The 12,453-nt window shown below is 39.7% G+C and overlaps 1 protein-coding gene across 7 annotated transcripts in view; it reads left to right on the top strand.

The window, feature by feature from the left end:
- The window catches only part of PKP4 (plakophilin 4), a 96,641-nt gene that overhangs the window by 75,588 nt on the left and 8,600 nt on the right, over window positions 1–12,453 (top strand). For all 7 annotated transcript variants that reach the window (XM_064450900.1, XM_064450901.1, XM_064450902.1 and 4 more), the window contains 5 exons: window positions 7,139–7,322; window positions 8,721–8,838; window positions 9,327–9,518; window positions 9,664–9,837; window positions 10,712–10,862. In XM_064450900.1, the coding sequence (XP_064306970.1) occupies window positions 7,139–7,322; window positions 8,721–8,838; window positions 9,327–9,518; window positions 9,664–9,837; window positions 10,712–10,862 (819 nt within the window). The remainder of the gene's footprint in view (window positions 1–7,138; window positions 7,323–8,720; window positions 8,839–9,326; window positions 9,519–9,663; window positions 9,838–10,711; window positions 10,863–12,453) is intronic.

Raw genomic sequence — 12,453 nt, 5'->3', positions numbered from 1 at the left:
ATAGTCCCTAAAGTTTGCCAGTTTTAAGACTAGCGCATGCACCTATACACTTTCCATCAAGACGCTTTTATTAAAGCTATTAGGATTCTTACAGTGACTTTGCTGGGACCCCGTCTTATAGAAGATGTAGATCTACATCTTTAAACTTAAATTGTATCTCTGAACAACGTGTTGAGCATCTTCATTCTGCTTTCATCTTCCCACAGGATCTTGAACTATTTTTTTTCTCTCCCATTCAGCTTCTTTAGAGGAAAACATATTCTGGCTCATCGAAGTGGCTTGCACAGCTTGATATGAGTGCTTGTATTGTATATTCTACGTACACGTCAGCTATTTAAAAGCATTTTATCTACAGTTAAATCAGGGATACGTTTTTATAATTTTTTAATATTTATGCTAGAATATTTCATTCAAGAGCCAGAAATCTAGGTATTTTGCTATACTAGGTAATATTAAACATGACGTGGTAAGTTTCTTTGTTTTTGAGGAGGCAGACACATTCCTTAAGTGTTGTCCTAATTTTTATTCTTATGATTTAATCAATTTAAGTGACTGGCTAAAACTTTGGAGATGGGGATTTGTGTTTGTTGAAGATGTGTGTTCCTTGTCACTTCAGATGCAAACATCAAGGTAAATTCTCTGTCCTGTCTAAAACAGATTTTATGACAGAAATGTCCAACCATTGCTAATACCAAAGCAGTTTTGTCAGTGATAGCAACTGCAAATTTTCATGTAGGTAAGGCTCTCAGCTTTATCATGCTACTTACTTTAATTTCCTGAGTAGAATTATTTTGGACAACACTCACAGAAATGTTGTTTTAGCATGGTTGTCTCTGAGAGCTGTAAGGGTCAGAATTTCAGCCAAAAATAGGGCAGGCAATCCCTGATCCAAAAAGATGTCCCTATTTTTATTAGAACTACAGAAGATTTTTATATGACGTTTTAAACTCTGCTGCAAAGCTTGCTGATAATTCCCGCCCCCCTCCGCCCTGGTGCTGTCCCTGCTGATTTCCTTCCTCCATTACGAATTGTCCACACTTGGTAATGCTGGTATCTTTTGAACTTTAGCCTTGTCTTGTCAGGTTTTCCTCACCTCTAGGCAATGTCAGGCACTAAGAGTGGTTTGTGATTTTTCTGCTGTATTTTATAGTACACTCACAGACTAGGCAAGAAACCCAAGGCCAGCTGAAGCAATCAGTTGAATTACACACGAACTCAAGCGTACCCTGAGTAGCAAGCAGAAGTTCCTCTCCTCCCAAACCCAGAGATACTAGGGACCACAGAGATCTGCTTAGGTAGGTACCTGGACTTAGCACTCCCCTTGCTAGGCAGAGTTGTTTGTGAACGTAGTGTTCACCAGTCTCCCAGAATGATGGAAGCTGCAGCTAAAAGCTGTTGAAAAATAAGTTTTGAAAATTCATCCTCTGCCTATGGTTTCAAACTGTCTCTTTGGACCTTGGCAGATGATTCTGTAACAGTTAAATACTTATTTTCAAGTGTACCTCCACAACGAGGAATAAACAGGAGCTGTTATTTAAATGACACAGAAAATTATACTTCAGTCCCCGAAGTCTCTTAGACCTTACTTTAGTACAGCATTGTATCAGCTCCTACCACCGTTTTCCTTATCTTTGAATGGCAACTTCCCAAATTATTACTACCTTTGGCATCAGCGTTTCTTTCTATTAAGCACTAAATTTGGTTGTAATTATCTTGAAATAAGCACTCTACAAATAATCAGATGCTATTCTCAATTTTTTAACATGAAGACTAAAGGCTGTGTAATACACAGTTCTACTTTGTGAAATAAAGAGCTGAAGACTTCTCCCAGTTCAGAAGTGGAGTGTGGTGGTGAGAGCTTTTGCCTTCACATAATGAACGCAGGAGTAATAAATCATTCATCATTTCATCAAGCTACCTCCGTGAGAGTCCAGCTTCTGGGCAAGTTCTGACATACTTGCTGAGTGGAACTCTAGCAGTTTGCTCTTCAAACACTCCCAGGCTGATCCTCCTGGGCAAGTTAGTATTTGTGAAAGTCTAACAGGTTTCTTGGAGGGATCGAGCTTAGGGAGGTCCTCTAGCTAGTCTTTTCAGTCTGTGCTGTTGTGCCCACAATGAAAAAGAGATGCTGCTGGCTGTTCTCTTACAGTTTCTTAGCAAGGATCTGAGTTAGTGTTCCTCTGAAGGCAAGGCAGGGTCCCTTTTGGGTCTAGCGAATGCTGCTGGCGCTAACTTGCATTGTCCAGCAATGCCTGGGCACGTGGTATGTCAAATGGCATAAAATATGGTTTCAAAAACTTAAAGCTATAGGCCAGTGAAGCATTTTGATTTCTCACTGTTAATTACACCTGAAGTATTTTTAGCGAGGGCATACAGTCACAGATTTATGGTATGAAATCGATATGTATGTGAAATAGCTTGCTTTATGTGATTGACAGTCGACCTTGATCTTGGAGTTCTTCTCCAACATTAATGTTTCTATGATCAAACTGGTAAAACTGAAGAATAAGTAAACTTCAGCTCATTTTGAGTGTGTAAATGTAATGCAAGACAAAGTTTGGTGAAGCCATAAACAATTTTGAGAATCACTCAAAATTTTTAGAAAAAAATCTTACACAACAACTTTGAAGTGTACTTTTGGTTTTTTTTAAAAAAATTATTATTTCCCAGTTTGTAAGCAATTCACTTTTGTTACTGGATGTCTTGCTGTACAGCAGCTGGAGTTAAAAGTCATAAATAATGGCTCTAAAATGGGTCTGTGAGGGTACTAAAAGTATCAGGAATCTCTGAACACTTTAACATGTGAAATATCCATTGCTGTAGATTTTCCCTCTTTAGTTCCTCAGGATTATCAGATTGTGAATGAGATAGAACAAAATAATAAATTCATTTGTAAACAGCAAAAAGCAAACTACTGGAAGGAAATGTAAAATTTTCACAGAGGGAAGATGTCTGTGAAATTGCAGGTGATTTAACAAGTAACCAGACCGTGGGTACAAGTAAGAAGTCCAGATGTAAGCAAAAAAATTAAGCAGGTGTTCTGTCACACAGGAAGTCTAAAAATACCGGGGACATTGAACAGGTGAGGTAACGGTTCTGGAAGAACTGTTGTGTGGCCAGAAGGGCTGTGTTCCGCTGCAGCGGTGTTCTGTGCGTACGCACCTATTCCTGCCTGCTGACTCGTGACTCTCGATGGGGCAGTTCCTTCAGAGGTGCCAGAAACCCATTCATTTCTGTAAGGAGGTAAACTCTTACTGGTAAAAGCAAGTGCTTCTTGCGTTGGAGAATACGGGATTGCTCCTGTGCATTAGATATTGAGAGCACAGAAGGAGAGGAGAGCAGGAGAAACAAATCTAGCAAGTATGAGTTGGAGGTTTACCATCTTGTGCAAGGCTGGAAAAATTAGATTTAAGAGCCTGGAGTTGGGAAGGGGAAAAATCAGATTTCTGTCATCATTTGGTGAGGATCGGAAACTCTGGGAAGAGGATACCTGAACACCAAGATGTGTATAATAAACAGGTGGTGTGAGGAATAATTAAAAAGGAAGTATCTGGGCATGTATTCTTTGAAATCTTCAAAAGTTTCTGTTGAAACAGACAGTGGGTTTGGTTTACTTGTCCTTGGTTGCATATCCAGTCCGTTTTCAGAACCCTGGATCAGGTGTGAAGAGGTGGTTGATGGCAAGATGTAGCAGACAGAGGAAGGAGTGAGAGTCACAGCAGGCTGCTGTTCATGCAGTGTCAGTGGGACAGCTAAGAGGAACAAGAAGCAAACGGCACAGGTGTGGTACACCATTTGCTTACTGCATGGATACTCACAGACAGTGTGTTTTTAAAACAAAAACCCCAAACCCTAGCTTTTGTGGGTCTTGGCATACAGTAACACCCGGAGAGCAGATTACTTGAACGCAATGGTTTGTCACTTGCAGATGGTGACAGGAGGCTCTATTGCAAGAGTCCTTGCAATGGTGTCTTTAGCTGCATCAGCTGAGACTCCCCAGGCTGCTGTTCTACTGAATTCTTATATCCAACTGCTGCATGGTCCTGTACGATCCCTCCAGTGTGTGCATGATCCGTTGCTATTGACCACTGTAGGATAGCTAGGAGATGTTTTGTATGTAGTTTAATTGTATTCAGAAAACTCTTACATGACTAGCAAGGTTTGTGAGGGTGCTTTGGCTCTTAGGAGAGTTCATTGTACAATCTTTGCCTAATGGCCAAGAAGTCGATGTCTCCGAGGTAGGAGAGCTGCTGAAGAAAGTGGTGTTATTCAAGCACAGCCAAGTTAGCAACCATAATCTGCATCCAAATACTCAAGCAACCTTCGTGTGTGAGCTAAGCCACAGAGCTAAGAATCTCCAGGAACCACTGTATGACACGTTAAGTACTTTGGCTGCCTGTGTCATAACTAGAAATCAAGACAGTCATAAATCTCCTCACATATATATCCCCATGCGGAGCCCCTCTTAATTGTTTTACTGAAGAGAAAAAGAGAATGTTTCATGCAAAGGTTTTTCTTTCCTATTTTTGCGTGGCTATAGTAAAAACTTCTGCTGTCACAAATTTTTGGTTTTGTTAACTCTTTTAACATTTACTGTCTTGTCCCCCCATAATTTATTTCTGAGGCAACTAAACGTTCCAGATCTAGTCAAACTGAAAATTGTGTGGTTTATAGTAGCAATTTTACTGGGCTATCGTATGAATGCTGTTTAATATTTTTTGCTGAGTGTACACAGCTATACTTTACAATTAGTAAAATACTGTATGGTGAGGAAAATATTTAGAGTAAGATGAGTACCTGCTGAGAATTTAGATGAACTTTAAGCTGTGTTTCATGATGAAAAAGATTATTAAATGCCATGTTTAGCATTTTACTTCCATATACAGCTCTGCTGATAATTTGTCACATCTCATACTTCTGTATCTGCATGTCACATAAGAAGACTCTGCAGGGTAGGGAACTCTTAGAGTTCTGCCGGAGGATAAAAGAGGGCTAGCCGTTTCATTAGGCTAATAGGTGAATGTAAAAATACTCTAGCCTTCTTGCTATAGTTTCCAGGAAGAACGTTTTTGTAGTGTTTTTGCGTTAGCTTTTGTATGTTCAGCTCTGCACTTCAGTATCTAATATCCCAGGCACCCAAAACAAGAAGGCAGTAATATCGGTGCAGGCCATTCTTCCCATGTTTATCATTGGGGATAAAAAAACCCACCCAAAACTGTATCCCCACCCCCGCATTGTTCATCTTGCATTCCTTCTTTCAGGGTACTGGCTTTCCAGGTTCTGCCTGATCTAGAATCATATCATGTCACACACTTGGGACCTTTACTGAAAACTCTTTTAATGGCTCCCACCCATCTGCCAATCTACCTTCTTTGTCATTTTTTCCAGAATTTTTTTCCCCGAGACCTCATGTTTGCGAAGTGCTGATGATCCTTCAGCCATGATGTCCATAGCTTTGGGTTCTCCTTCATTTTTGCTCTTGTACTCCTGTGACCTTTCTTTAGCTGTTAACTTCTGCCTGCAAAGTTGTAGAGTTTTCCAATGTAAACAACCTCTCTCTTAAGAATATTGACAAATCTCTTCCATGTTCCTTTTCAAGAAGTAGTTTATAACTTTAATCTCCAAGTTTCATCTAAATCAGGATAATGATCTGTTTCTTCCCTCTCCCAAACCCCTTTCTTACAGGGCTGTTGAAGACTCACCCTTTAGAGGTCAGATGTTCGTGCCTTTATTTGACTAGGATGAAGAGTTCAGAAAAATGACTTATCTCTTCTGATAAATATGCCTTCCTGTCTCAGACTGCTGCCTGGCTAGAACTAACGAGGCAACAAATGAAAATACCGCTAGGGATCAGGCTGCACACTCACAGAGGGCATGCAGCATCAATGGGATCTCTAAGGAGCATTTTTGTTTCTGAGACATAGCTGCCTGGTTTTAGCTGCCCTTCCACTGCAGGCTGTACTGTTGTCCAAAGTACAAAGCATAGCCTGTATGAACAGGTATTATAAGGAGGCTACCAGCAGCTGCTTTCTTCAGAGAGATTTTTTCTTTTCATGTAAATATTTGCACCTTTCCTTCTACATGGGAATTCTCTCGGAGAGGAACCAGCTAGTAGTGTTGGGTGCCATTCCTGCCAGGCACGCTCGGGAAGCAGCGTCACTGGTTCCCCGCTCCATTCCAGCTGCAGTGGCTGCGCCTGCACGCCTACCAATGTGCATATAGATGACAGACATCAGTGAAACTCTGGTTAACAGTAAATGACTACGACTTCCATTTTTTGTTTTCTATGAAGTTTTGTGCTGGATTAATCTGGCAAATCCGTTAGTAACCTCTGTGGGAACAGAAGTGTCTGCTGTGGTGTGTTTATACCAGCTTGCACTGGTTTGGCCTGTTGCCTGGCATACTATGAAAAAAGACAGATTTTTCTTCCTAGTACAGGTAGTCAGAATAGGATCGATCTTTAGATACCTAAGAAAGATAGTAGCACGAGGGAGATAAGTGAGCTCCGAGGCACACGTTTCAGGAAGATGGAAAGGTGTTTTGCAAATGAAGGGAGTTTGTGTGCTTGTAGGGAGTATTCCTCTAGGCTCCTGTGGTGCAGTGGGGACTTCCCCCCTCCTCTCAGGTAGCAGAAGGAGCTGTACCTCAGGAAAGAAAGGAACGAGGCAACATCTCATGTCAGTCTGCATGTGTTTCTGCTGAGGATTTTTCCTTTGGAAAAGAGAAGAGTATTTACTCACTGACACGCATATTTTCCTTGTCAGTATTGTGGGAGACCTATCTGCCGATCTGTTAGGGTTATTCTGATCATCATCTCGCACTCCCACTCTTTCATCCAAGAGCTTACGCCGCAGCCAGACAGCTAGAGTGCAGGCTGCTGAACCACTGTAACCTGAATTTAGAAATATTTCCTTCGGTCTGTAAAGTGCATCTTTTAATGGCCGCTTTGACCACTATTGACCAATGATGTTGGAATCATATTAAAGTTACATTGCAGACTAATTATACTTCTTTCGGTTTTGCATAGGTAAATTGTCTTTCTCCTGTTCAAAGTGACGTCTTTTAAGTTGTTAATGTTGCTTTATATTTGTTTGCCGAGTCTTTTCCGACTTTACTGCAATGGAAATCTTTTCTTAAGGGGTTCTCTGGAACTTGTCTTCATGCGACGCAGTAAAGATGACAATCATTAGAGATGCTCTGTCAACACTAACAAACACTGTGATAGTGCCACACTCTGGATGGAACAGTTCTTCCTTTGATGATGATCATAAAATTAAATTTCAGACTTCCCTAGTTCTACGCAATACTACAGGATGCCTAAGGTAATCTTCTGTTCTAGAAGACTCCCTTTTACAGAGTAATCATGTTATCCAACAGGTCTGTTTTATAATGTAATTTTTACAACAAAGATTTGTTGTTCTATAAATAACGTATAGTTCTATCATGTAGGCGGCTTTTGCATTTAGGGTTTCTTTCCGTATTAGAAAAATATTGAAAGCATAAAGTTAGTCACTAGGAGATGCTAACTATTACAGCTAGTGGTTAAATTCTGGTTGGTTTTTGTTTGCTTGTTTTATAATTTACCATCATCACACTGTTCCCCTATTAATTACTGCAATTTATGTATTGTGTGTAGGCCTGATGAATATTATTTAGGAAAAAAAATTGTGCATTTGGTGATTTTTTTTTTGTGTTGTATACATTTAAATAATTATGTTTGCATATGCATACATATCAGTAAAGAACTGTTTGAGTATTGCCTTTGTGGATTTCTCAAACAACAGTGAGAAGAAAAAAAAGTATTCAAAATAATAAGCAAAAACAAAGGAGAGTTCAAGGGCCAGGGGTAATATATGAGCTATTTCTGTTCCGTTTGTAGGCTTCTTCATACTTTTAATCTATTAGATTTCAAATTGTGTTTCATTAAACACAGTGGCCTTACCCTGATGTCTAAACAGGACTGGAATTGCTTTTTATTTGCTGGTAGCCCTTCTAAACTGCAGAACATTTTCATAAACAACTTTGTTGTTGTTGTTGATTGGGTTGTTTTTCCAGATGATGAGTTTTACACTGCTTTTGAACATGGGGTTGGCTAGCACAGTAGTGCAAACATGATGTCTAGAGAAAAAGCACCTCTGGACAGGCACGGTGGCATCTTTGTAGCAGCAGTACCATTTTCAATGCGCATCCAGTGCCAGTGTAAGCTTTGCCCGCATCCTTTGCTGCTTACTCTAAAGCACAGTGCAGCCTTTTCCTTTCCCTACACCCTAACTTATACACTTATACTTCTGTCTGTGCAGCACCGTTACAAACTTGGCTGCACCACAGAGCAGATCACGGGATGGATCCAGTTTCAAAAAGAAGCAACAAAGGGTATTTCTAACACAGATGAGCTTAGCAATCTATTCTAGAGCCCATACAGACCATAGCCTTGGGCTTGTGCAACAGAGTGGGCTTGGAACAGAAAGGTCTGTGACAAGGGGGCTGTAATTACGGCCGCTTTTGTGAATGAGTCAATGCTATCTAGAAATTGTAGTTTTGAATCATATTTACATTTTGTAAGAATTGGGGGTGGGTTGCTGCACAAAATGGTGCGTTTGCTTTTAACTTCTCAGTTATCAATCACCTGTATAAAAACCTTCTGCAAACAATGTAATAAAATGACTGTAGTACGCCTGTCTGTGAATACACCATGCTCCTTTATCACTCCAACCCTTTAGGAATCTCAGCTCCGCAGGTGAAGAAGCCCGGAAGCAGATGAGGTCTTGTGAAGGGCTGGTTGATTCACTGCTATACGTGATCCACACGTGTGTGAACACATCAGATTATGACAGCAAGGTCTGTGCACGTTTCATCTAAGTGATTTGTAGTGCTGAACTGTATGTCTGATAGGATCTTTTGGGGTTCATACAGTATAATTTAGCACTGTGATGTGCTTAGCTCAGCTGGTCTTCCCTCGCAACCCCAGTTTACCGATGCACAATCAAATCCTGTTGCATAATACAGTATAACCTGTTCTGTGCTTTTCATTTTCATCAGTGTTAAAGTAGTCATTCTTTAATAAAATAGTAATAAGCTCTTGTGCTCATTTTCAGAATACTAAAAAATAAGCCGCTATAGTAGAGATTACCATTACAAATATTTTCGTAGTTGAGGATATCAGGAGAGAGACTGCAGTTTTCCCAGAGAAGCAGATAAAGCAACGCCCAAGTACCAGAATTAGAATTTAGTGCTTGTGCTCCAAATGCCACTTAATTTGTTTGGTTTCCTTTATTGCTCTGTAAGAAAGTAACTAATTACATGACATGTCTCTGGTTGGGCTTCAGACAGTGGAAAACTGCGTGTGTACCTTGAGAAACCTTTCTTACCGTTTGGAACTGGAGGTACCTCAGGCACGTCTGCTAGGAATCAATGAACTGGATGACTTGTTAGGAAAAGAATCGCCTAGCAAAGATTCAGAGCCAAGTTGCTGGGGGAAAAAAAAGAAGAAGAAAAAAAAAACTTCACAGGAGGATCAGGTTTGCTGTTTTCCTTGTATTACAAATCTATCAACTGCAGTTTAGCTAATGATGGGGGGGAGTATGTAGCTTGAAGAAAAACTGCCATATGTTGAATGAAAATATAGCGGTTTCATGTCGTTACAAACACATGTTCATGTCTTAGTGGGATGGAGTTGGCCCTATACCAGGATTTTCCAAGTCTCCTAAAGGGGTGGAAATGCTGTGGCACCCATCCGTGGTAAAGCCATACCTAACGCTTCTAGCAGAAAGCTCCAACCCAGCTACTCTAGAAGGTTCTGCAGGATCTCTCCAGAATCTTTCTGCAGGCAACTGGAAGGTATGTGAACTGCTGCTCTTCCTCCTATTGTTGTATTTTAGCTGTTTGGTTTTGGTTGTTGTTTTTTTTTAACAAGATATTGGAATGTGTTTGGAAAGAACGCTTTTTCTTGTACGCATCTGAGCCCTTCGCGCTAGTGTGTATCATTAGTCCTTATGTGCTGCAGTAATGTTATTTCCACAGTGAAAAGCAATGACAAAGATGGTAGACAGGAAGAGCGATACAGAAACTGGCCTTGAAATTGGTACCATTTCCTTTAAATAAACAGAAGATTCTTTCTTCCAGTGCATATTAGGTCAAAATAACCTTCTGGCATCTTCTAGCTGTGAGTTCTGGTGGGAAGGTACTTTCAAAATAAGACCAGCATAAATAAATTATTTGTGTTTGCTTTATTATTTGTGTTATTGATTTCCTTATGTCCTTGCTTGTGGCCCTTGCATACTATATGTTACAAAAGCACCACATGAGAACACTTGATTAATGTTATCTATTTGTTACAGAGAGATTAAAAAGAAACGTTAATTGCTTCTTTTGCTTGTAGAAAAACAGCTGAGACTTTTTCATTTTATGACCATTATAAAATCAGCCTTTTAAAAAAAAAAAAAGCAACCCAAGCCTGTTCCCTTTTCAATAATTTGTCACCTATTATGATATTTTGTCTTTTAGACCACCTTTTTTTAAACATCGCTTTGTAAGAGGAATGAGTCAAAAGCAACAAAGAGCCAACCCTTCATAATAACAGAAAGATACGTGTTTAACATGTCATCTTTTCTCTGGAAACTGTCCCCTAACGTACTTAAGAATTGCAATCTAGTAAGATTATTTCAATCCGAATGTGGTAGTAGATTTGTGAGTAACTGGAGTTTTACTATAGTTCGCAGCATACATTCGAGCTGCCGTAAGAAAAGAAAAAGGACTACCAATCCTTGTGGAGCTGCTGAGAATGGATAACGATAGAGTTGTTTCATCTGTGGCAACTGCCTTGAGGAATATGGCACTAGATGTTCGTAATAAGGAGCTTATTGGTAAGTACAGAACCGGACTGAAGAAAGCACGCTACCAACATGTTAGACCTAGTACTGAAAACACACTAGGATGAGATCCCACCAATAGAAATAGCATACTTGATTTCACTATATCGTGTCAGTTGTGTCACAGAAATTAATCTTTGTGACAGCGGTAGCTTTTCAGAGTAATATTGACATTTTAGTTTGCCTTTAGCGATCTTGCATGGCAATCTCTTTACAACGGATGGAAGTCACTTCAGCTAAACTAAACCAGGCAGGAAACTGTCAGTACAAGAATATGACGGAAAACACAACTCTGCTTCCTTGGAGCTAAACGGTAACCTTCTCAGAGGGTTTCAAGGTCCCCTGTGTATTCTAAGAGGACAGGACAGCTCTGCTGCTTGTACATCAGTAAATGTTTAATAGTATTGGATAGGGAGAGAGGGAAGAAATCCTCTCCTAGCAAAATATTTCCACAAAAGCCCAGATACAGAGCAGTGTGTATGTCTTTGCTGAAGTAATCAACAAGGGTGCTTCCTAGAAAAACTTAATGTTTCGCTTTTGTCAATTTTAATATTTAATACTTTAAGCATTCCCTGTGCCCTTCTCATCTAGCATTTTAAAAAAACCTCAGACAACATTTTTCCTGCCTTAATCAGGAATCTCAGTCTATTATGGCAAGTGTTGAACATGCCTCACACTCAGCTTCAGATCAGTGTGCCCTAAATGAACCCTGCTAACGTACATCATGATCTCAAAGTTTCATTTTTGTTACAGAAGCATTTTTTGTTTTGTAGCCTAGTGGGATAAGTACATAACACCTCTTCATACCGTTAAGAGTATTATTATTCTCTAAAGATAAATGCAGGTGAACAGAATTTTATTATATATTTTTGAAGCTTCTCCATCTTGGATGTTCAGAATGTGTTTTCTTGCAATGTAGGTATTACAGATGTAAGAAATTAGTGAAAAGAAAATTCTGTTCTATAACACCAGTCATATATATGCCATACGCAGGTGATATTCTCTTTTCAGGATTCTTTTTTCCCTTTCTGGCAGAACTTTTCAGTTCAGGAATGCACCTCTACCTGTTCCCTCTCCCTGCCAAAGCCTTAACTGTGAAAGAACTATTGGCTTTCCAGATACACTCTGAAACTAATCTTTGTACAGGGTATTTTGAGATGTAAAGTGAGTCATAAATTACCCCGTGCCAGTCATCTGTTTTATGCAACTTTACTGCTGTTGGTAGGAGCAGGAATAATGATGGGTTTACACAGTCTAAACTCTGAAGAAAGTAATAGACTGGGGTCTCCAACAACTAACAATATTAACTGGTATATGCAAGCGTGTGTTGATCTCGGTAAAAGATTGGCACTGACAGGGTACCACTGTCTACAGCATTTGTCGGTGATAGTTTTCCAGTGTGTTTGATAAGTTGTTCCTTTTGTGTGCAGAATTCCTTTTTGGATATTTGTTTCCCTCAGGCATGTTATCCAAATAGATAGCTAATGGCTTTGTGTAAAGCTTATTCATTATTCACTGTTATGTACAAATGCATGTCTTCAATAAAATCAATTAATCATTCCATTAACAGCACAGCAAAAACAGG

Source organism: Phalacrocorax carbo, chromosome 5 (genome assembly GCF_963921805.1).
Source record: "Phalacrocorax carbo chromosome 5, bPhaCar2.1, whole genome shotgun sequence".
In the NCBI taxonomy this organism is placed as follows: Eukaryota; Metazoa; Chordata; class Aves; order Suliformes; family Phalacrocoracidae; genus Phalacrocorax; species Phalacrocorax carbo.
Note: the sequence above shows the minus strand (reverse complement) of the source record. Positions and strands in the feature narration are given on the sequence as shown.